General features: G+C 41.7%; 3 protein-coding genes across 3 annotated transcripts in view; all 3 read right to left on the reverse strand.

Annotated features, from left to right (window-relative positions):
* Positions 1–4,463, reverse strand: part of asxl2 (ASXL transcriptional regulator 2) — a 30,478-nt gene extending 26,015 nt beyond the window's left edge. Inside the window, 2 exon segments of the mRNA XM_064953307.1 lie at positions 1,026–1,108; positions 4,198–4,463. Of these exon segments, the coding sequence (XP_064809379.1) occupies positions 1,026–1,108; positions 4,198–4,254 (140 nt within the window). The 5' untranslated portion in view covers positions 4,255–4,463.
* An 832-nt stretch (positions 4,464–5,295) lies between these two features.
* Positions 5,296–14,408, reverse strand: LOC135525591 (kinesin-like protein KIF3B). Its single transcript, XM_064953308.1, has 8 exons — positions 12,466–14,408; positions 12,217–12,318; positions 11,451–11,573; positions 10,982–11,100; positions 10,778–10,894; positions 9,580–9,691; positions 8,605–8,789; positions 5,296–5,583 (listed from the first exon to the last, which is right to left on the reverse strand). The coding sequence occupies exons 1-8, from the start codon at positions 14,026–14,028 to the stop codon at positions 5,427–5,429; spliced, it is 2,478 nt and encodes an 825-aa protein (XP_064809380.1). The 5' UTR covers positions 14,029–14,408; the 3' UTR covers positions 5,296–5,426.
* A 195-nt stretch (positions 14,409–14,603) lies between these two features.
* LOC135525592 (trifunctional enzyme subunit alpha, mitochondrial-like) lies at positions 14,604–25,426 on the reverse strand. The gene is made up of 20 exons (XM_064953309.1): positions 25,310–25,426; positions 24,515–24,556; positions 24,363–24,433; positions 23,349–23,482; positions 22,959–23,097; positions 21,786–21,905; positions 20,457–20,559; positions 20,157–20,279; positions 19,878–19,996; positions 19,654–19,710; positions 19,418–19,527; positions 19,008–19,142; positions 18,337–18,508; positions 18,127–18,213; positions 17,242–17,382; positions 17,029–17,097; positions 16,717–16,912; positions 16,331–16,445; positions 16,001–16,146; positions 14,604–15,300 (listed from the first exon to the last, which is right to left on the reverse strand). Exons 1-20 carry the CDS (start codon positions 25,371–25,373, stop codon positions 15,155–15,157), a joined length of 2,289 nt encoding a protein of 762 aa, XP_064809381.1. The 5' UTR covers positions 25,374–25,426; the 3' UTR covers positions 14,604–15,154.

Genomic DNA, 25,426 nt, shown 5'->3' on the forward strand with positions numbered 1-25,426 from the left:
GTAAATAACATTCAATAACATGTTCGTAATGCCATGCTGAAACTTGGTTGTTACAAGTTGTAAATAACATTCAATAACATGTTCGTAATGCCATGCTGAAACTTGGTTGTTACAAGTTGTAAATAACATACAATAACATGTTCGTAATGCCATGCTGAAACTTGGTTGTTACAAGTTGTAAATAACATTCAATAACATGTTCGTAATGCCATGCTGAAACTTGGTTGTTACAAGTTGTAAATAACATTCAATAACATGTTCGTAATGCCATGCTGAAACTTGGTTGTTACAAGTTGTAAATAACATTCAATAACATGTTCGTAATGCCATGCTGAAACTTGGTTGTTACAAGTTGTAAATAACATTCAATAACATGTTCGTAATGCAATGCTGAAACTTGGTTGTTACAAGTTGTAAATAACATTCAATAACATGTTCGTAATGCCATGCTGAAACTTGGTTGTTACAAGTTGTAAATAACATTCAATAACATGTTCGTAATGCCATGCTGAAACTTGTTGTTACAAGTTGTTGTTACAAGTTGCAAATAACATGCAATAGGAAAAATAAAACAACATTTTAGTGAGTTTGTCAAGGGACGGGGTTGGGCACAACTAGCTTTCTCTTACCTTCTGGATGACAAGAATGAAAGAAAAATTCAACAAAAAAAGAAATTAAATAATTAGAATTATGTGAATGTAATAATTACCAACAAGAAAAGGAACATAAAAAGAGAAAGAACATGAGCAATCAATCATACAATAGGAAATTATTCATAAAACGTCTCAGAGTAGGAATGCTTATCTAGGATCATGTAATCTTACTCATTGTGATCTAAAAGAACAAAACTGAATCAGCACTCGTACTCAATACACTTTATGAATACGGGGCCCCGATCCTGTGTATCAAAACTGAAGTCCAAACAGAGATGGGGACTAAAGGAAGCTAAAGAAGGCGTCTAAGAAGTAGTCTAAGGTACTTTCCCTTTGAGAACACATAGAAAACATGAGAACTGGTTCATTTACCTGATCTCTTTCAGTCTCTCCCTCTGGATCACCTGTAGGATCTCTTTGTGGCTCATGGGTGTGTTCGGGTACTTTTCTAATACCTGAAAAAATACAGCACAAAATCTGTCAATGGATTGCAGTGTAATACATGCTTAAAACCACTTGAGGAATGTAAACAACATCTAGCCTATAGACAACAACATACTTCCACCTGTCCTAGTATTCACATTGCTTACGGTGTTACGACACATTATCATCAACCCACGATTCTATAGTTGTACCTAGGAGTATGAAATTGCTCTGACGTATGTATGAGGTCAAATGAAAAATGCTACAGCATGCCCAAATGAGCAAGCTTCTACTGAGCTGTTCTATAGTTTCGCTGCTGTCATGTTATAGCTCTGACTATGAATACAAGCACTGATTTAAAATCAGTTTAGCCTTTTAGATCTCAAGGAATAAGATTAGGCAGAGAGGGAGGGCCTGATTCTAGATAAGCACTCCTTCAGATACGACCCCTGAGTTTTTAAGTCATTAGTGGTGTGGTTGATTTAGACAAGAAAGTCAACCTCTGGGACTGAGCCTGTCGACAACTCCCGCCCAATGATGTAGCTATGTACTGCATGCCTTTGCCCAGTGTCAAGAGAATAGATGTCTTGCTGGGAATAAGACAGAGCTAAATGACCTCATCAAAACATGATTCACTTCCTTTGTGTGTGTGTATGTGTGTAAGAAGAGAAAGACTAAGCACGATCATCACACCACCCACCACCATCATAGCCATGAGATGTCACAAAGATTTTCATATGAATAGTAGTCATGTCAGCTACCGAGCAAGTAGCCTGGAAACCAGACGTTGAATTGCATTGAATTGTATGTCAGCAGAAATGAGTGTTTGAATCAGGAAAGTGTCCTTTCATGACATCTACATGCCAACGTGTTGAATAAAATTATATTTTAAAAGCACTTTACCGGTTGTCGGTGCGGTTGGTTCTTTTGGGGGGGGGGTTGGAATGTGAGAAAAGGAATCCACAGGAAAGTATAATTACATAAAGTTCATGTAATCATACTTTCTTGTTGATATTGTCTCACATTCCTACCAGCAAAAGGACCAACAGCAAGGACAACCAATAAAGTACTTTAAAATATCATTTTATTAAACATAGAGGTCATGAAAGGAAACTTTAATGGTTGAAACACAAATTTCTGCCCAATGTAGAATTCAATCCAATTCAACGTCGGGTTTCCAGACAACTAGCTAGTAGAAGTAGCTACACTACATGACCAAGAGTATGTGGACACCCGCTCGTTGAACATCTCATTCCAAAATCATGGACATTAATATGGAGTTGGTCCCCCCTTCACTGCTATAACAGCCTCCACTTTTCTGGGAAGGCTTTCCACTAGATGTTGGAACAGTGCTAGGGGACTTGCTTCCAATCAGCCACAAGAGCATTAGTGAGGTCGGGCACTGATGTTGGGCGATTAGGTCTGGCTCACAGTCGGCGTTCCAATTCATCCCAAAGGTGTTTGATGTGGTTGAGGTCAGGGCTCTGTGCAGGCCAGTAAAGGTCTTCCCCACTGATCTGGGGAAGAACCATTGAACCACTGAACCATTTCTGTATGGACTTTGCTTTGTGCACAGCTGAAAAGGGCCTTCCCCGAACGGTTGCCACAAAGTTGGAAGTACAGAATCGTCTAGAATGTCATTGTATGCTGCAGCGATAAGATTTCCCTTCACTGGAAATAATCCATGATAATTCATGATCCATGAAAAACAGCCCCAGACCTTTAATCCTCATCCACCAAACTTTACAGTTGGCACTATGCATTGGGGCAGGTAGCATTCTACTGGCATCCACCAAACCCAGATGGTGAAGCCTGATTCATCATTCCAGAAAACGCATTTCCACTGCTCCAGAGTCCAATGGCGACGAGCTTTACACCACTCCAGCTGATGCCTGGCATTGCGAATGGTGATCTTAGGCTCCTGATGAACAGTTCTTGTTCTGACATTGCTTCCAGAGGCAGTTTGGAACTCGTTCGTGAGTGTTGCAACCGAGGCCAGATGATTTTTACACGCTATGTGCTTCAGCACTCGGCGGTCCCGTTCTGTGAGCTTGTGTGGCCTACCACTTCACAACTGAGCCGTTATTGCTCCTAGACGTTTCCACTTCACAATAACAGCACTTACAGTTGACCGGGGCAGCTCTAGCAGGGGAGAAATTTGACAAACTGACTTGTTGGAAAGGTGGCATCCTATGATACCACTTTGAAAGTCACTAAGCTCTTCAGTAAGGACATTCTACTGCCAATGTTTGTCTATGGAGATTTCATGGCGTTGTGCTCGATTTTATACACCTGTCAGCAACGGGTGGGGTTGAAATAACCGAATGCATGGGTGTCCACATACTTTTGTATATATAGTGGGTGTCAGTGTGTTTTGCATACAATGTAACAGCAATGAATTGCTAATACATGTAGCTATAGCTAAGCATTTTACTATTACTGAATGGCCAATACAGTGACCAGGTAGCTAAAACACCTTTATAAATTGTTTATAAACACTACTGATGTACTAACGTTAGCTAGCTAGCTATAGTTAAGTTACTAGCTAGCCAACTACTGTAGCTTAGCAATGCTGGCTACCATGCTAGCTGTCTTTCATCGGTCATTATTCAACATTAGAGCTTGTGTCCACCAACATAGGGCGATTAGAGCTAAGCTGGAGATCTAACTTGGACACTTGACAACGGGCATGTTTCAATATATTTTATTAATTCTGAACAAGCTGTCAAATTGAATTTCAGAGCTAACATAGCTTGCTAACTGGCTAGCTCTACGCTAGCGCAACACTTTGGTGTTTACTTTACAGCGCAAGACACGTTATTTTCGCAATAATACGTAGGTATGCGGTCGAAACAAGAATTATGTCTCTTCGCAATTTCCAATCTACAATTGTAAACTACATGGACACATTGATATAGCTATTTGCTGTAAATGAAGCCACAAGACTATCAAGCAAATCGTGATGGACTTCCAGTGCTTATCGAGCCGACAAGAAGGCCTTGCATTGCATAAGCAACATTTCGTCTGCACCAGTGGGTCATGAACTCATAAACACAGTTGTACTAGTAGGAGCGAAGGGAAAACAAGCACAACAAACGTTGAATAGAACGAGAGTAAATACCGTTTTAGCAGCTTCTGCCCATGTCCTTCCCTTCTTTTTCTTCTGTCTCTCCCTCATCGCTGCGGTCTTGTACTGATTAGTGTTGAATTTGACAGTGTGCTCCTGTGTTATGTTGCTTTAGTTACCGCGCAAGACCCACCGCTTCTGCCATATTGGTATTTTACTGTAAGGAGAGTGTCATGTGACCCCGAGAGAGATGTCATCTTACTGTACAAATGGAGCTGTCACTAAGCACTGGAGTTTTGATAGAATGCACATTTGTTTTACATCTTAAAGATGATCTTTGTTATATAAAAAATAATACCGTTATTTTCTCACAATAATTAATAGTGTAATTACTGTGAGAAAATTTGAACATTTTGGGGAGATTGGGTGCTCAGACAAATATATAATAACATATAATATTACCGAGTAAATCCTCAACAACAAAAGAAAAACGTTAAGGTAGGTGTTATTCCTTTTCTCCCTATTTGTTGTGGCCAATGGCAGTTCATTCAATTTGAAAGACAGGTATTTTCTCTATTCCCTAAACAATGTAGGCTCATACAAGTTATGTTATGTAACAGTTTGTACCATTTATTCTGATGTTTCTGTACATCAAAAGCTAAACATTACTTTAGTCATATACTTTAGTCAAAGTTCAGCGGTGCAATATTTTCCACAAATGCAAATTACTTTCGGTTACAGACCAATTGTGTTTGGTGAAATAATACACTATGAAATTGTTAATAATGCAGACAGGTCAGATATACAGGTTAGGACAAGAGGATTCTAAAATCCCATGAATGTCTCTATGAATGCAAAAGGATTATAAACAATGGGACTAGCAATCTATTGTACCTCATTGCTAGCAATGCGAGTGGAAATGACTGGAAGTGAATGTTAGCAGTTCAGAAAGTTTGTCATCAAACTTGGAAATAACCACAATCGTAGTACATTTCAGCTAACTACTCATCAAACACATGGCATAACTGTTTTACTGTCATTCTATTAATTCAAACGTTTAAATTATCTACGTTTCAAATGATCTACAGTCACTTCACTACTTGATTTCCTGGCCACTGGTCACATTTTTTATGCTAATCCTGTAGGCGCTGGTCCAATGAAATTGTTTATTTTCTAACACTGCTGCATGGAATTATTACATTGTCCTAACCTGTATATTTTCGACCTAGCAAATAAGCATATATGATATACATTGGAATGTTGGAATGTTCAAGAATCTGGACTCAGGGACCCCCTGGAATGGAACCTTCCAATGGAGTGTATATGGCTGAGGAGAGTCTCTGGGGGTGAGGAGAGCACTGGGTCTGGGGCCCTGATGTTATAGAGCTGGATGATGAAGAGGATGAGACGCATGAAGAGGATGAGCGTGGTGCCTGGTACCTGGGAATAAAGAAGAGGGAATACATGTTACGTATTCAGCTGGCAACTTGAGTGTCTTATATGGATCCTTTCATATGGAATTGTTTTAGCTGCAACAAAGATTGTCACAAAAATGCTGTCCCAAGAGTAGGCCTAACATAGCAAATAGTTGTACATCTATTCTGTTTTGTTGAAACGTGTCAGAAATCAAATTACGATATGCATGGTTCTAAACACTGGCAATTATTAGTAAAGTAGGTAGGACAAATCACCTAACAGTTAATCAGCAAATACTGAAGGAACTCTTGAGTGTCCTCCTCTACAGTTTTAAATCATCAGGTTACTACAGGTAATTCACCAGGTTACTACAGGTACTGTAACTCACCAGGTTACTACAGGTACTGTAACTCACCTGGTTATTATAGGTACTGTAACTCACCAGGTTACTACAGGTACTGTAACTCACCAGGTTACTACAGGTACTGTAACTCACCAGGTTACTACAGGTACTGTAACTCACCAGGTTACTACAGGTACTGTAACTCACCAGGTTACTACAGGTACTGCAACTCACCAGGTTACTACAGGCACTGTAACTCACCAGGTTACTACAGGTACTGTAACTCACCAGGTTACTACAGGTACTGCAACTCACCAGGTTACTACAGGAACTGTAACTCACCAGGTTACTACAGGTACTGTAACTCACCAGGTTACTACAGGTACTGTAACTCACCAGGTTACTACAGGTACTGTAACTCACCAGGTTACTACAGGTACTGTAACTAACCAGGTTACTACAGGTAACTCACCAGGTTATTATAGGTACTGTAACTCACCAGGTTATTACAGGTACTGTAACTCACCAGGTTACTACAGGTACTGTAACTCACCAGGTTACTACAGGTACTGTAACTCACCAGGTTACTACAGGTACTGTAACTAACCAGGTAACTACAGGTACTGTAACTCGCCAGGTTACTACAGGTACTGTAACTCACCAGGTTACTACAGGTACTGTAACTCACCAGGTTACTACAGGTACTGTAACTCACCAGGTTACTACAGGTACTGTAACTCACCAGGTTACTACAGGTAACTCACCAGGTTACTACAGGTATTGTAACTCACCAGGTTACTACAGGTACTGTAACTCACCAGGTTACTACAGGTACTGTAACTCACCAGGTTACTACAGGTACTGTAACTCACCAGGTTCCTACAGGTACTGTAACTCACCAGGTTCCTACAGGTACTGTAACTCACCAGGTTACTACAGGTACTGTAACTCACCAGGTTACTACAGGTACTGTAACTCACCAGGTTACTACAGGTACTGTAACTCACCAGGTTACTACAGGTAACTCACCAGGTTACTACAGGTACTGTAACTCACCAGGTTACTACAGGTACTGTAACTCACCAGGTTCCTACAGGTACTGTAACTCACCAGGTTCCTACAGGTACTGAAACTCACCAGGTTACTACAAGTACTGCAACTCACCAGGTTACTACAGGTACTGTAACTCACCAGGTTACTACAGGTACTGTAACTCACCAGGTTACTACAGGTACTGTAACTCACCAGGTTACTACAGGTACTGTAACTCACCAGGTTCCTACAGGTACTGTAACTCACCAGGTTCCTACAGGTACTGTAACTCACCAGGTTACTACAGGTACTGTAACTCACCAGGTTACTACAGGTACTGTAACTCACCAGGTTACTACAGGTACTGTAACTCACCAGGTTACTACAGGTAACTCACCTGGTTAGTATAGGTACTGTAACTCACCAGGTTATTACAGGTACTGTAACTCACCAGGTTACTACAGGTACTGTAACTCACCAGGTTACTACAGGTACTGTAACTCACCAGGTTACTACAGGTACTGTAACTCACCAGGTTATTATAGGTACTGTAACTCACCAGGTTACTACAGGTAACTCACCAGGTTACTACAGGTACTGTAACTCACCAGGTTATTATAGGTACTGTAACTCACCAGGTTACTACAGGTACTGTAACTCACCAGGTTACTACAGGTACTGTAACTCACCAGGTTACTACAGGTACTGTAACTCACCAGGTTACTACAGGTACTGTAACTCACCAGGTTACTACAGGTACTGTAACTCAGGTTACTACAGGTACTGTAACTCACCAGGTTACTACAGGTACTGTAACTCACCAGGTTACTACAGGTACTGTAACTCACCAGGTTACTACAGGTAACTCACCAGGTTACTACAGGTATTGTAACTCACCAGGTTACTACAGGTACTGTAACTCACCAGGTTACTACAGGTAACTCACCAGGTTACTACAGGTATTGTAACTCACCAGGTTACTACAGGTACTGTAACTCACCAGGTTACTACAGGTACTGTAACTCACCAGGTTACTACAGGTAACTCACCAGGTTACTACAGGTATTGTAACTCACCAGGTTACTACAGGTACTGTAACTCACCAGGTTCCTACAGGTACTGTAACTCACCAGGTTACAACAGGTACTGTAACTCACCAGGTTACTACAGGTACTGTAACTCACCAGGTTACTACAGGTACTGTAACTCACCAGGTTACTACAGGTACTGTAACTCACCAGGTTACTACAGGTACTGTAACTCACCAGGTTACTACAGGTACTGTAACTCACCAGGTTCCTACAGGTACTGTAACTCACCAGGTTCCTACAGGTACTGTAACTCACCAGGTTACAACAGGTACTGTAACTCACCAGGTTACTACAGGTACTGTAACTCACCAGGTTACTACAGGTACTGTAACTCACCAGGTTACTACAGGTACTGTAACTCACCAGGTTACTACAGGTACTGTAACTCACCAGGTTCCTACAGGTACTGTAACTCACCAGGTTACTACAGGTACTGTAACTCACCAGGTTACTACAGGTACTGTAACTCACCAGGTTACTACAGGTACTGTAACTCACCAGGTTACTACAGGTACTGTAACTCACCAGGTTACTACAGGTACTGTAACTCACCAGGTTCCTACAGGTACTGTAACTCACCAGGATCGTGACTTCCGGACCCTTCCTGATACAGTGGCCCTGTCCCTGAATGGGACGTTGGCTAGCAGGTCTCTCCTGGGACTACCGTGACCTCCAAAGTTCTGTTCCAGGTGTGCTCCGTTAAGGTTGAGGTTGTACATGCTGGGTGGGCTCATATCTAGCTCCAGGAGCATCACATTCTCAGCCTACAGAAATAATGAATGAGCGCGAAAGAGAGAGGGAGTTTAATATAATGAACAATGACGATGGAAACCATCTGCAATTGATGATAAATAAATGTGTGGAAAGTGATTTCTTAACACAAATCAGTTCAGTATGTCAATGGCCCTCAATTAGTTTGGAATGACACAATTCCATGCGTACCACATCTAAACCTGCATCACTATACTGAGAGCTTTACCTTTTCTAAAAAAATACATATTTGTGTGTTTTTGGAGTCTGTTCATGTTTTTTTTAGGGCCCCCATACTCCACAACGAGGATGAGGAAGTGATTTGCCGTTTGGGGTTTAAGATTCTCAAAAACAAGTGAAATCAAAAAAAGGTGTCTGGACCCTTCTATAACATCCATTTACATAAGACGTTTAGATTCTATAACAGCCATTTACATAAGACGTTTAGATTCTATAACATCCATTTACATAAGACGTTTAGATTCTATAACATCCATTTACATAAGACGTTTAGATTCTATGACATCCATTTACATAAGACGTTTAGATTCTATAACATCCATTTACATAAGACGTTTAGATTCTATAACATCCATTTACATAAGACGTTTAGATTCTATAACATCCATTTACATAAGACGTTTAGATTCTATAACATCCATTTACATAAGACGTTTAGATTCTATAACATCCATTTACATAAGACGTTTAGATTCGGTTGTATAAAAAGAAAACTTTTCATTTATGTTCAATCTCAGATATGAAAAAAGTACCATGGATTAAAAAAAACAAGCATCAACCCACCCGGTATCGACATGGAGCTCCTGCTGTGACAGCCATCTGTGCATATTGGCTGATTGGTCTCTTGTATCCCACCACAGACGTGGGCCTTCGCTTCACCTGATGAGCTGATTTACTGCAATAACATGTGCAAGGGAGGAAAATCTAGTTTAGGAGTTAAGGAGTGCAAAGAAAATAATAGACAGTATCCTAACGTGACAAAGTAACTTCGATTTCATAAACATGTGAAACAAGGATATAATTGACCCTGTACCATTGATTCTGTACCGATACCCCCTGTATATAGCCTCGCTATTGTTATTTTACTGCTGCTGTTTAATTATTTGTTACTTAAATTTTTAATTTTTAACTTCTTAAAGCATTGTTGGTTAAGGGCTTGTAAGTAAGCATTTCACTGTAAAGGGCTACACCTGGTGTATTCGGTGCATGTGACAAATACAAATTTGATTTGGATTTGAATCAAATTGTCACCCTCATCAGTGACATTGTCACGCCCTGGTCGATATATATTATGTTTATTCTTCATTTATTCGGTCAGGCCAGGGTGTGACATGGGTTATTGTGGTGTGTTTTTGTCTTGGGGTTTTGTGGGATGTCTAGCGTTAGTCTATGGCTGCCTGAGGCGGTTCTCAATCAGAGTCAGGTGATTATCGTTGTCTCTGATTGGGAACCATATTTAGGCAGCCATATTCTTAGTGTGTTTCGTGGGTGATTGTCCTTAGTGTCCTTGTTCCTGTATCTGTGTTAGTTTACACTAGTATAGGCTGTTTCGGTTTTCGTTACGTTCTTTGTTTTGTAGTGTTTGTATTTAGATTCGTGTTACGTTTTGTTCATTAAACATGGATCGCAATCTACACGCTGCATTTTGGTCCGACTCTCTTTCACCGCATGAAAACCGTTACAGACATTATTGTAACTGGCTTTGCAGAGCTGTCCTTCTAGCACCACAATGTTTGCCCTGACCACCTATACCTTTGTGCAGTGGCTGGCCGATTAGCAGAGCTGTCCTTCTAGCACCACAATGTTTGCCCTGACCACCTATACCTTTGTGCAGTGGCTGGCCGATTAGCAGGGCTGTCCTTCCAGCACCAGTCAATTATATATTTGCTACCATTGCAATACTTAATACTTAATGAATATTAAGCTCATAAGACAAGTATATAATAGCATAGACTAGCGTAGACTATGTGAACTCACTGACCTTTCGGAAGGAACGAAGGGCCTAAACCTCCACTGGTCCTCGTCACCGTCAAAGTGAAGCCGGTTCATAATTTTGTTCTTATCTTTGGGAGGGATGAAATTCTCAATTAAGAGATACCTGCAGGTAACACATAAAACAACATTATGAAAAGTGAACCAATTGGGGTAGTGTGTTTGTGTGTGATTATACGTTATTAAAACTTACTTGAACTTGAGTTCTCTGGTGAGTTCATTCTGTGTCTGCTCAAGCTCCTGTCTAGTAACTACATGCTCATCAATGACGTCCCCAATCTCTGCCTTCACCAACTGCAGCTTGGCATACAACTGGATCAACAAGTTAGGAAACACAATAGGAGAGCACAACCATTGAATGTTAATATCCTAATCAAAATAACCAGAAATGAGGGAATAGGGTTTTGTATCAGAACACTGTCTAAAATCCCTTTATATTAAAAATAAGGTTATGATAATGATCCCTGATGGGCTTTAGGGATATGGAGGGTTGGAGTCAATTCCATTTAAATTCCAGTCAAATCAGATTTACACTGAAATGTAAATTCTCTTCAATGCTTTTCAATTAGGAAAATTTGGATTTGGAGTTTGGTTTACTTTCTGGATTGACTGGAATTGAAATGGAATAGACCCCAACCCTGCTGGTTTGTAGTGCATCTTACCCTCTTCAGCTTCTTGGTCTTGAGATCCACCTCCTGCTGCAGGGAGGAGAAGGTCTCTCTCAGCTCTCCCGTCTCCTCATCCTGAGCCATCACCTGCTGCTGGATCTCTCTCTCCCGTCTTATCTAAATACAAATACAAAATGACTTTTATTTTCCAGTGTGGGAACTTCCTTTGTGTAGTCGTGTTTCACAATAAAGTGAGGCCTGGCCTGCACGCAAACAATACAACATTTTGTTTTTCATATCATAGCCGCACTCCAAGGTGCTGACCAAAATCTAAGATACGTAACACAGAGATACTAAACAAAGAATAAACCTGCATGTACAGTACCAGTCAAAAGTTTGGACACACCTACTCATTCAAGGGTTTTCCTTAATTGTTACTATTTTCTACATAGAATAAGACATCAAAACTATGAAATAACACGTATAGAATCATGTAGTAACCAAAAAAGTGTTAAACAAATCTAAGTATATTTTATATTCTTCAAAGTAGCCAAGCTTTGCTTTTGATGTCTTTCTACAATGTAGAAAATAGTAAAAAATAAAGAAAAACCCTTGAATGAGTAGGTGTGTCCAAACATTTGACTGGTACTGTACATTGAGAAACATTAAATAATATTGAATTACCACTTTCATCAGGGTCATCAGACACAGCACTATTTGTGTTATAGTAGAGTGATAGCCTAGTTGTTTTTTGCCTTCTCCATGTATCCCTCAATCTATCAAATGAACATACCCTATTGGTTTGTAGACGATCTCTCACCTGTTCTGCAATCTCTTGCCTCTTCAATTCCAGCATCTTCTGTTGCTCATTAGTGTGGTCAATAATGTTCTTTCCCCCAGCCAATATTTTGCTCTCCATTGCCTGGAGAGAAAGACACATGGCCATATGGATGGCTGATTATTGGAAGGACGGACGCTCTGTATCACCAATACATAATGTATCATATTAAACATATCAAAATGCACATCATTGTCTCATACAGAAACAGAGAAAATAATGTATTGTCACCTTATATTTCTCAATAATCTTTTCCATAGCTTCCTGTTCCTTCTGCATGTCGTCCATCATCCTTTCCTTTTCCATCTGTTCTTTTTCACCAAATGGCTTCCATTTCTCTCTGGCCCCTGGGCTGCTATGGGTGCTGGTGGGAAAAGCCTTTTTGGGGCTATCATCCACAGAGCTAAATCTATGTATCGGTATTCTGGAGGTTACAGTTTTTTGGGGACTGGCCTCTACAGAGTTATCCATGGAGTTGAATCTCTCTACCCCCTTTTCATCCTCTTCTATCATCTTGCTTTCTTCTTCTTCCTTTATATAGTATTCCTCATTCCGCTTCCATTCTGCTTCCAGTGCCTTCCACAACTCTGCATCCCTTTCTCTGTGGGCTACATCCTCAACAATCATACTTTTAGTGAGTCTTCTGCTATTCCTCCTTCTCCTCCTCTCCTTCGCCAGCGTCCCTCGCTCCTCCAGCTGGGCCTTCAGGCGGGCAATCTCCTCCTGGAACTCTCTCAGCAGAGCATCCTTTGGATCCTCATTGATTTTGGGTTTGTTCTTTATATTTTTGGCTCGGTTTGCGTACCGTAGGGTGGTCAGGGATTCTTCATAGTGCTTGGACGCTGGTCCCAGAGTGGCTACCATGACTGTCTTAGCATTGCCACCCAGTGAATCCTGGAGTAGACGGGTCAGTTTGGAGTCCCTGTAAGGGATGTGGGTGCTCTTTCCATCCACCAGAGCTGAGATGACATTACCCAGTGCTGAGAGGGACAGGTTGATTTTAGTGGCCTCTTTCAGGCGCTCCCCTTTAGCACCCGTCTTGCTCTGGCGTTCGCTGCCAGCCAGGTCAACCATATTCAGCTTCCCAACCCGTATGTGGTCCTCTCCATCTGCACCTTTCTCACTGCACTCCACCGTGATCATGAAGATGGCATGGGACCGCGAGCTGCGTTCATTCATATTGGTGAACCCCACAGACCTGGACTCATCTCCTATGTTCATGACATGTTCGAGCTCCATCACATTCTTGGTGACAACTGAAGACAGATCTTTGACATAAACCCCTGAATCTGGGTTCTCTTTGAGATCTAGTTTCTTGTTGTCTTTACATAACAGATCCCTGACCTCCTCCCGATAGATCTCTAGATAGGATGCCCTCACTAAATATTGCTGATTCTGAGACCTGGAGATCTGTGTAAAAATGTGGTTAAATGAATTTGGGATGATCCCTCTTTCATTGTCTGTGGGCATACCTAGCATCGTGTATGTTTTACCTGTCCCAGTCTGTCCATATGCGAATATTGTACCATTGAATCCTTGTAACACGGAATCAACAAGAGGTCTGACAGTATCGTCATAAATATCGCTCTGTTTCGACTCAAAGTCGTAGACCGCATCAAAGGTGAATGATTTCATGACTTCTTCAGGTGACGCCCTCGGGTTCCTCAATGTGATCTGGCCCAGTTTTGAATTCACATCCAATATGTTATCGTTGTCCATAGTCTCCTCTCTCCTGTTAAAAGGGCGGCATCGCACCACCACCTTTACCGCCTCGCACGGTTTCGGTCTCGACATATTTATTCCTTTGATCCTTGACCATAAAAATGGATTTATCCGCAACACAATTAAAAGGCACTGTATGTCGTTAATCGCGCATCATGACTCACGTTGCCCCTCTTTCTCGAAGCATCCTCCGCCGAGCGGTACCCAGGTAAGCCAATTCATAGCTTTTGCAGAAAATGGTAACATTCTGTACTTGGGCACACCTAATCACACGGACATAGTCTACGTGGTATAGGCTACAAGTACTTCCTCTGACTGATGAATATCCTTTGATCCTGGCAACGATAACTGTCTCCACCCTTAATCCGCACGCACCGCACCAAGGCTACATGATACAAAGGATGCTGCGCCACCACTGCTAGAAAACACTGCCGTCAGCCAGCCAGCCCACATCCCCAGTACACACCCTTCTCTCTGCTGCAGACAATAGGAACAAGGCATGTGACCAACAAAACGAATTGGATTAAAGCGAAACCTTGTAAACAGGTGTAGCCTAATGCAATTATTTAATACATGTGATTTAATAGGCAAAACAAATTAACCGATTAGCACAAAATGTTCACTCATTGAAAACAAAAGAAGGCCTGTGAATGTACCTCAATATCATTATTTATTAATTTACTGGCTCCAAATATTAAATACATCACTGCCCAAACCATGGCATAAAGACCAAAAAAAAAATCATAAATGTAAAAAAAGAAACATTCACCTCAGATGAATAAACATGACTGAACAGCCCAAGACTGGTCACTTATGATAGCTGAAATGGCACCCTATGTAGCGATCCTGGTCAAAAGGAGGAGTCCACTTTATAGGGAGTCATTTGAGATGAAGACATTGATTTAAATTTACATTGAGAAGACTAGGATTGCCAGTTGGGTCTACACCTGCCTCGGATGGATATTACAGCAGAATATTATCAAAAAGGGAACTTTCAAATCATGTTAAAACATACAAACACCCCAAAAAAAGAACTGTTAGTTATGAACTTGAAACATTGTGATTTGTAAAAACAGGCCCCTCATGATTTCTCTTCTGCAAACTTTAAAGAAATAAGCACTGAGCTTAAGTTGACAAATACACAGCCTAGGCACATTCTAATGGCAGCCTGCTATTAGATGGTATCAGTAGATGAAAGTCACATGTGGAATCGCTTGTTGGAGTCCTTGGCGTGATCCAGCAGTAGCTGACAGGGGGTGAAGTGGTTGCCGTAAACCTCCTCATACCTCCTCATCTTCTCTACTAGCTTATCGGCACCGAAGGTATCCACAAACCGGAAAGGACCTGAACAGAGAAGATTAAAACAACATTTGTAGGATTCAATCTTTCAAAAGGACAAATAATGAAAGCACGATATCGGATAGCTGTCTGAAATAATGAAATTCAATAAATCAAATTTAGTCAAGTCCGGTTCCACAAACTGGAATGGACTAAACAGGGAAGTTGAAAGAGAAAAGTCCTAATTGTAGCACAACAAAAAGGCTGTGCCTGCTGTTAAACCTGAAAAGAATTCAGCAACACATGCAATGTCATTACAGCCATTTATGCTCATGTCATGTGATCATCCTGTATAGCTGGTAAAAGGTCATGGGTTCAATTTCCACAGGGATTAGATACATAGCAAAAATGTATGCAGTCACTGCACTGTAAGTGGCATATAATATAAGACCAGTGGAGGCTGCTGAAGGGAGGACAGCTCATAATAAAATGGCCAGAATGGAGTAAAAGGAATCAAACATGGGTTTCATGTTTGATGCCATTCCATTCACTCCATTCTAACCATTATTTTGAGCCGTTGAGAGAAGGAACATTTAAGCTCCACTGCTGATTGTCATTCTTGTCCTTTAGTCAGGGACCAACTCAGACCTGGAACACTGGTTGGTGCAATTCATTATGAGAATTAATTATAGAACAGCAACCCAGCAGTACTCTGTCCGGACCTCCAGACTCATTTGAATACCCTTGCTATAGAGTTAATCCCTACCTCCAAGGCAGGGGGGGAATCCCAGTCCGAACACAGCGCCTATATCTCCCTCTACGGGGCCGTTCAGGATCCCCTCCTGCAGACACATCACTGCCTCGTTCACGAACCGCGAGACCAGACGGTACTGGACATCAGAGTCTGAAGACCTGGAGAAAAAAGACCCGACAGTTAAGTGGTGGTGTGGAGAGTAGATGATCTTGTGTGGCTCAGTTGGTAAGAGGGTTGAGCTAGCAAATGCCATTCCCACTGGGATCACATACAAAACATGTATGCATTCACTGTACTGCAAGTCACTTTAGAGGAGACATTTCCACAGTGGTTGCGACTTACACTGAAGGGTTTGGTGTCAATTTGAATTTTTCCAGGAGGTCGTCAATATCGGGGTTGACATCTTTGCTTTTGAGTCCTGGCGTATACACGTAGCAGCCCTTTCCTGATTTGCGGCCTGTTGATGGAAAACACATCTAATTGGGTATCAGATAAAACCAATGAGGATCATGCGCTTCCCATTACATAATTTTTCTCCCAAAATTTCCTTGATTCTTCACATACTCTCCTTCTCAAACCTCATTGGTGGACAAGTTCCAGAGTTCCGCCCCTCTTACCTTCTCCTCCAAAGTATTAAGAAAGCAAGATGAAGAGATGCAAGAAATCGAGGGAAGTTTAAAACATTTTGAAAGAGCCTTTGTCTGAAAGTCCTAGAAACAAAAATTTACCCTTGAATCCTCTCTCCACCATGGTCTTCAGCACGTCAACGTTTCCACCGCCGAACCTGGACCCGAATGCTTTGCCGAGGTCCTCCGCCACATGGGCAGCCACATCAATGCCCACCTCATCAGCCAGTGTAGCTGCACCCACCGGGAACCCAAAACCTGTGGTCAGGGCATCCAGCTTCTTGGGGTTAACACCCTCCTGAGAACACACACACAGAGCACAGAAATACAGATACATTATTTGAGTTTATGGAGACAATGCCCACGCCATTCCAACATTGTAGATGAAGAGACAGTGCATGTGACAACACTAACCTGTAGTACTCGCACTGCCTCAGCTAACATAGGAGCCAGACACCTGGTGGTGTAGAACCCAGGTCCATCCTGCAAACAAGCACACAAGTTATTACAGGCCCATGAAAAGTACTACAGTATAAACTGTATCAAATTCCTGTATTAGTGCCGTTATGTTTATCAACAAGCTAAGGGAGAACATGGGAAGTGGTCACTGAGCAGAAGCGCACTCACTCCGACAACGATGATGACTTTCCCCTGCTTCAGGCCTACAGCAACAGCAGAGGCAGTGGTGTCTTTAGAGGTCTTATCGGTCGTGATGATCTCCAACAGCTGCATCTTGTCCACTGGAGAGAAGTAGTGCATACCAATAACCTACAGGAATAGAAAATACAGCTCTATTTATTGCAATGGCTCCAGTTATACAGGCAAAACTACTCGATGGCCTTGTGGTTAGTGTCCGCCCAGAGATTGGGGGACAGGAGGACCTGCTTTCTCTCTGCTTGGCACTCCGTATTAAAGGGATTTCGGCAATGAGGCACTTCATCTACTTCCCCAGAGTCAGATTAACTAGTGGATAAATGTTTGTCTCGGGGTGTCCAGTATGAAGGAAGTTAGAGGAAGTTTCGCGAGCCAATGCTAACTAGCATTAGCACAATGGCGAAGTCTACAGATATCTGCTAGCAGATACCATAGACTTCCAGTCATTATGCTAACCCTAGTTAGCAATTGCGCTAGCTAGCAACTTTCTTCAAACTGCCCGCATAGACAAAAATGGTATCTACAGGTTCACCCAACTCTGGGGAAATAGACAAAATCCCAAAGTATCCCTTTAAGGAGGTGATTGGGGGTAAGGCCCTGAAACAGACGAGCATCCTGTCCAGGAGGTGTACTTGTACATCAAGCTGCCTCACGTGACAGAAACAGGAGATGTTTTGGCTTAGACAAGGCTTACTTATACAGAGACAATAACCAGCCCCCAAAGCACACAAAACATGTAGCCTGAGAGGTTATTGTGGACAAAGGGATTCTAGTGAGTGGTTTGAATCTGGCTTGAAGGAGCAATAAGGCCTTTTTTTAACAAGAATGTTAATCCCATTGAACTCTTACTAAACCTACCTTTTCCGGCCTCATGCTAGCAGCAGCAATATCTTTGATGGGGAGAGCAGACGTGTTGGTGGCAAATATACAGTGAGGTGGAATCACCTGTAATCAGAAAAAAAGTTAATTTAGAACAATGTTTCCAATTAAAAAAAACGCTTATTTTAGTTTTGTATTAAAAAAAGCTTTCTGTTGTGTGCCCTAATTTTAAAATTCTGCACTACTTACAGCTTCCACCTCCTTGATGACTCTGTGTTTGATGTTGATGTCCTCAAACACAGCTTCGATGACCATGTCAGCCTTCTCAAAACCACTGTAGTCCAACTGGCCAGTTAAACTGGACAGTGTGGAGTCCCTCTCAAATGACGTGATAGCCTTCTTTTTGATTTTGTCATTGAGGCTGGTGATGAAAGTGAGGGCAGGTTTAATCTCTGTACTAGCTACCCAATCAACATTTATGTTAAGTCTGTCGAGAGAGATTAGGGCAGGTTCAACAATATTTAGTTTCTTCTTTCTCAACCACTCCAGCTATGCTTTAAGGGTCAGATCGCCAGACACAGATTAAGCCTAGTCCTGGACTAAAATGCAATCTCTTAATCTGTAGGAAACCGTTCCTAGGAGTTTAACCCCCAATATGCCAGACAGCCAGGAGATTGTGTAGCTGAAATAGTCAATAGCTAATTAGTGGTGCGCTATTTGTCTTTCTGTATAGACCGACAACAACTTCTGGTGCTTCATTATATATTCTGATTGACTGGCTTGTTGTTGTTTCAGGAAACTAAATAATACATGAATCAGATCATATATCTGACCATTACAACAAATCAAAGACTTCTGACCAAACACATAGTTAGTGCACCTTGCCTTTGTAGGGCAGTAATGCTCTCTGGTAAACCCACCCTTTGTAGACCTGCTGCTGACCCCTGCTCAACCCTTCCACGGTGGTGTCCTTCAGGACAGTGTGGATGCCCTTGTCCACAGTCACCTGGGCAATGCCTGCACCCATCAGACCTGCCCCCAAGATAGCCAGGTTCCTGGTGGATGCAGAATGAAGAAACAGGCTTTTACAATAGAATTATTGTCCACCAAGGATTCCCACCCCCCAAATAATTTTGTTTGTACCATATCTCCAGTTACAAGGTTAATGTCATGACCTCTCTAATAATGAAATCAGCATAAGTGGTTTGATCTTCAAGAAACTCAATCATCTGACCAGTATCCCAATATTTGTAATAAGGTTCACATTTTTCACTGATTGAAACATGAAAATAGCTATTTAACTGGTTTTGGGTCAAAGGTCATCACTTACTTGACCGGTCTCTCAGGGACTCCAAAGCGGTTCTTCTTGCATGCCACTTGGCCATGGTAAAGTCCAATCAGGGCATTTGATTCAGAAGTCATTGCCAGTTTGCCAAAGTTCTGTAAAGAATGAATAACAAATATAAAAACAGTGACTGAAAGAAACCATGTTCCATACAAAATCATTACATTTACTGATAAGCATACGATTCAGAAATCTATTTAACTCAATGTATATTCTCTGACCTGTGCTTCTGCCAAATAGCCAGAATCTGGGCCCTGTTCCAAGCCAGCCTTCACACTCTGAGGGCGAGAGAGGAACAAATAGAAGTATTTTTCAATAGAACCATGAGAGAGAAGAAGAAGTTTCATCTGGAGCTCTGCGTCCACTTTTTTAAAAATTGCTGCCAATTCATATACTTCACTCACTAAAATCATTGAATGGATAAGTAGATATGTCAAAGTCCTACCTCAATGATTTTCAAGGGGGCAGGATACAGCCCCTTGCTCATCTTCATGACTTTGCCATTAACATTTTTGTAGATCTGTTGCCGCACAAACGCAATGCCCATTACGTAGTCTTGGACTTCTGCAGAGGAAGGAGAGAAGCATCCCAAAATAGGTTGTGTATATGCATAAAAACAAGGGCTGAAAGTGTGATGTAACATATGGTAAAGAGTCTTTTTTTGCACTATACCAAGAGCACTGTATATCTAAATGGTATTGTCCTCTAATAAGCAAATACTTACTCTGCATCATGCCTTTCTTCTTGGTGAGCAAGATCTTCTTGTGGACAATTCCTCTGGCACACTGTATGGCAACCTCCTCCAGGTACTCAATGGTCCTCTCCTCTGGACTCTTCAATCCAGGTCCTGGAATATCAAAAAGGGGGCTCAATAAGCAGCAGTTAAGACACCTTCACTGACAGTATCTAACCTGGAAACAACTTACAGCTATTGTAATCTCAGAACATTCTATGAATACTGGTATGCTCTTATCAGTAACCTTTATTGATTATATTGATTGCATTAGTGCAGTGGTTACTATACCTAGTGGGTCCACTAGCTGATGGACCAGACCCATCTTCTTGGCTTTGTCTGCCTTGATGTTTCTTCCCGTCAGCATCATGTCAAAGGCACCAGGAATACCGACCTGAAGACAACACGTTTTACACTACTAAGACAGCATTCCATTTATTTATTTTTAACCGCTGACAAAATTAAACACTACTACTACAACAGGCAAAGAGTGCTGCAAATCAGATCAATGTATTATTAAAGAACACTGTAGCATTATGCAGTACAGTCAGTGTGCAACCTGTAGTGACTTGAGTTTCACTCTACCAATATCACTGAAACACAACACTGACCAAAAATAAACACAACATGTAGGGTTGGTCCCGTGTTTCATGAGCCAAAAGAAAAGATCCCAGAAATGTCACAAATTGTGTGCATCTCCGTTAGTGAGCATTTCTCCTTTGCCAAGTTCCGGCCACCTGATAGGTGTGCCATATCAAGAAGCTGATTAAACAGGTGCACCTTGTGCGGGCGACAATAATAGGCAACTGGAATGTGCAGTTTCACACGACACAATGTTACAGAAGTTGAGGGAGCGTGCAATTGGCCTGCTGACTGCAGGAATGTCCACCAGAGCGGTTGCCAGAGAATTGAATGTTAATTTCTCTACCACAAACCAACTCTAACGTCGTTTTAGATCATTTGGCAGTACGTCCAACCGGCCTCACAAAACCTCAGACCATGTGTAACCAGGCCAGCCCAAGACCTCCACAGCAGTCTTCTTCACCTGCAGGATCGTCTGAGACCAGCCAGCCAGACAGCTGATGAAACTGTGGGTTTGCACAACCAAAGAATTTCTGTACAACCTATCAGAAACCATCTCAGAGAAGCTCATCTGAGTGCTTGTCATCCTCACCAGGGTGTTGACCTGAATGCAGTTTGGCGTTGTAACAGACTTCAGTAGGCAAATGCTCACCTTCAATGGTACACTGGCACGCTGGAGAAATGTGCTCTTCACGGGTGAATCCCGGTTTCAACTGTACCGGGCAGATAGTGTGTATGCAGTCGTGTGGGCGAGCAGTTTACTGACGTCAACGTTGTGAACCACGGTGGTGGTGTTGGGGTTATGGTATAGGCAGGCATAAGCTACGGACTACGAACACAATTGCATTTTAAACGATGGCAATTTGAATGTACAGAGATATCGTGATGAGATCCTGAGGCCCCATTGTTGTGCCATTCATCCCCCACCATCACCTCATGTTTCAGCATGATAATGCACAGCCCCATGCCGCAAAGATGGTTTACTGTGCTGTTCAGGGAGGGTTTCTGAACGTATAAAGTATTTTCCCAGATACTGACCATCTTAGGGAGTCTCTGTGTTCCTCCAGCTCCAGGTAGAAGACCAAGCATCACCTCAGGGGTTCCCAGCACTGTCTTCTTACTCTTAGTAGCAACTCTGTACTGGCAGGCGATGGCAAACTAAAGACACAACATATTGAAACATAACGTTAAGAAAATCAATAACTTTGAAAGAAAGTCAAATGTCTTGTTGCCCGAGATTATTTTGTAATTTGTTACGATACTGAGTAATACTAGACAAGGTAAAATTGTGGGACTTGCTTTAGCTCTTAAAGTATTTTGTGGTAGTGGATTAAGTGTTCTGATTATAGATTTGAAAAGCAGACTAAGATGCAATACATTGTAGGGAAAGTGGTCAACATTTTAACACAAACTGTGAAGGGATATTTTGGCAATGAAGCCCTTTACTTACCCAGAGTTAGATGAACTCGTGGATACCTTGTGTGCAGTTTGAAGGAAGTTGCATGCTAGATGTTACCATAGACATCAGGTCATTGTGCTAATGCTAGTTAGCATTGGCTCACGAAACTACCTCCAACTTCCTTCATACAGGATGCAGAGACATAACAATGGTATCCACAAGTTGATCTGACTCCAGGGAAATAAAGGGCTTCATTGCCTAATTCCTGAAGTATGGCTTTAAAAAGAAAGCAGCCCTTTAAAAGGTTAGATTTTTAAATGTAGTTGATGCAGTTACTAAAACGTCTGTATCTTTTGATCGGTAGATTATATTTCTGTTCCGATTTAAGATTTGAATAACAGAGAAGTAGACCAAGATGTCATGCCCTCTAAGTATTTGTCTACATTGTTGGGAAAGTGGTCAGAAGCCAGTGTCATGTCACAATAGGCCTTTTCACACTGCTTTGTCCTTAACCCCAGGCTGTCCTTAACCCCAGGCTGTCCTTAACCCCAGGCTGTCCTTAACCCCAGGCTGTCCTTAACCCCAGGCTGTCCTTAACCCCAGGCTAGGCTATGAATCCTTGGCAATTTGCTGAGGCAATATTACAGCAACATTTTTAAATTACGTTTCTAACGGAGTAGCATGCCAAATAAAAAGTCTATAGTATGACAAAGATTTAAACTGGGACGTTTGCTGTTGCAAGTCGCTTAGAAAAGTATTTTTTCAATAATGATGATTTTATGTATTAGTGTAAAGGAAGTAATTTTGTTAACCTCTAAGCCGCCTCCTAAGCAGGAGCCGTTGATGGCCGCTACAATGGGCTTGGGCGATTTCTCAATCCTCTCAAACATCTTCTGTCCCTCCTGAGATAGCTTTGTAACCTCCTCGGAGGTGTTACAGGCCTGGATCATGCTGCAAAAGAGAGGACACAGACAGTAGTGGGGGGGACATGGAAATTAGGACCCTAGAACACCCAAACCTTGCATAGTGGTGAAATACACTACGCTATACTAATATGCAACATTGAGAATCATGTAAACCTGAACTAGGTTCTACTTTCTAATCTGAGTACAGCATTTTAATTACACAGCATGTAAGCCAAGGTGGCACCAAATATTAACATTTATATATTTATATCATATAATGTGAAAGGTGTGACCGACTTGATGTCAGCTCCTGCAATGAAGCAGCCAGGCTTGGAGGAGATGAGAACAGCACTCTGGACTGCATCGTTGGCCAAGACCTCATTAAATACTTCGATCATCTCATTTTGCATCCGGACCGACAGAGTGTTGACCTGCAAAAACATAGATAGACATACAATACTGGGGCCTCCTGAGTGGTGCAGCGGTCTAACACGGAACCCAAACCGGCTGCGCGCGTGCGCCATCGTGCATTCATTTATTTTGTTCCCCTAAACCTAAGAAGAACACGAAACACAGGTAAAAATACCAAAACAAACTCTGAACCAATGACAATTTGGGGACAGGTCAAAAAGCATTAAACATGTATGGAATTTAGCTAGGTAGCTTGCTGTTGCTAGCTAATTTGTCCAGGGATATAAACATTGAGTTGTTATTTTACCTGAAATGCACAAGGTCTTCTACTTCGACAATTAATCCACACATAAAACTGCCAACTAAATCGTTTCTAGTCATCTCTCCTCCTTCCAGGCCTTTTCATCTTTGAACTTATATGGTGATTGGCATCTACACTTTTACCACGACAGTCCGGCAAAACATTTTGTCTTTCAATCCCCCAGGTGAGTATAACCAATGAGGAAATGGCACGTGGGTATAACCAATGAGGAAATGGCATGTGGGTACATGCTTCTATAAACCAATGAGGAGATGGGAGAGGCGGGACTTTCCTGCGCGATCTGCATCAGAAATAGAAAGGAGTTCTATTTTAGCCCTTGGCATCACAGACGCCCGTTGGCGTGCGAGGGCAGTGGGGGTGTAATAATTTAATAAAATGGATTTCAAAATGTATTTTGCGACGGACGCGAAGTGTCCAATCTGGTCAGCATGTAAGGCACTGCATTGCAGTGCTTGAGGGGTCACTACAGACCAGGGTTCAATCCCATAGGGCAGTTTAAAAAGGGTTTTATAAATACATTTGATAGATTGAAATTTGATTGGTACTGTACATGGAAAATTTATTTTTAAATACATTACCTTAGAATTTGGGTCATTCATCCGAATGACCGCCACATCCTCTTTCACTTCATAGTTGACATGGGTTCGGGCTAAGAAGAAAGAGAGATCAAATGAACTCCATACTTCTATTTTATAATCAAGTTATTATTACAAGTAGTCATTCAACTTACCGGACATGGCAAGGGCAACTGAAAAGGTACGGCATGAGATACCTAAAAATACAAAATAAGAAGAGGGTTAATGTTAACTAAATGTAATACATTAGCTACTGATAAGGAGCTAGCTAGCAAAAACAAGCTAAGGTTGAGGGGGTGTGTCTCTGTATGGAGTGAAATATTTAGGCCACGCTTTATTTATTCTAGGCCTGGGTCTGCAACAGATAACTCATGACAAGTGTTGATGACGAGCCGGGGGGGTTCTGACCTCAAAGACAGACACTGAACTTTCACCTAGATTCCCGGTCTACACAGCAAATTAGACAGTGACAACTGGAAGCATCTAATGTAAAGTGTAGATTTATCAAGAAAACAAATAAATTGAATGGAAAGTTTGATTTTAGCGATGAGTGGATGTTCATATCTAGCCATCTAGACTAACGTTAACTAAGTTAGTTAACTTAATTCATGTGACGTAGCTAGTTTGCTCACTCGGTGAAAGTTCACTCGCATCGGTTAACTGCTAACTATCTAGCCATCTTAATCTTAGTTAATGAATTACAAATAGAGAGCTAAAGCCAGATGTGTGCACCAGTAAAGTTGCGTTGCTAAATTAGTTAGTAAGCTGTGTTAGCTAGCTACCGGTAGACTTCTGACAGCGAAGTTAACGTTTGCTAGCCAAGTTAACTACATCATTAGCACTAGCTAGCATCTCAGACAGTAGAAAGGCGCCGGTTTACAAAATGTGGCTGAACAATCGAATAACATTTGGCTTTGGCATCAATTGCACACACTTCAACACAATTTTACCTGAGAGGACATATCTCCTTGCTGTAATTCTGGACAGCGCACCCAGGGCTCGAACACCAGCCATTTTAGGAGGTCAAGAACACCGAAACAACCTGACTGCTGACAACCAATGATTTA

The sequence above is a fragment of the Oncorhynchus masou genome, chromosome 32, assembly GCF_036934945.1.
Source record: "Oncorhynchus masou masou isolate Uvic2021 chromosome 32, UVic_Omas_1.1, whole genome shotgun sequence".
NCBI lineage: Eukaryota > Metazoa > Chordata > Actinopteri > Salmoniformes > Salmonidae > Oncorhynchus > Oncorhynchus masou.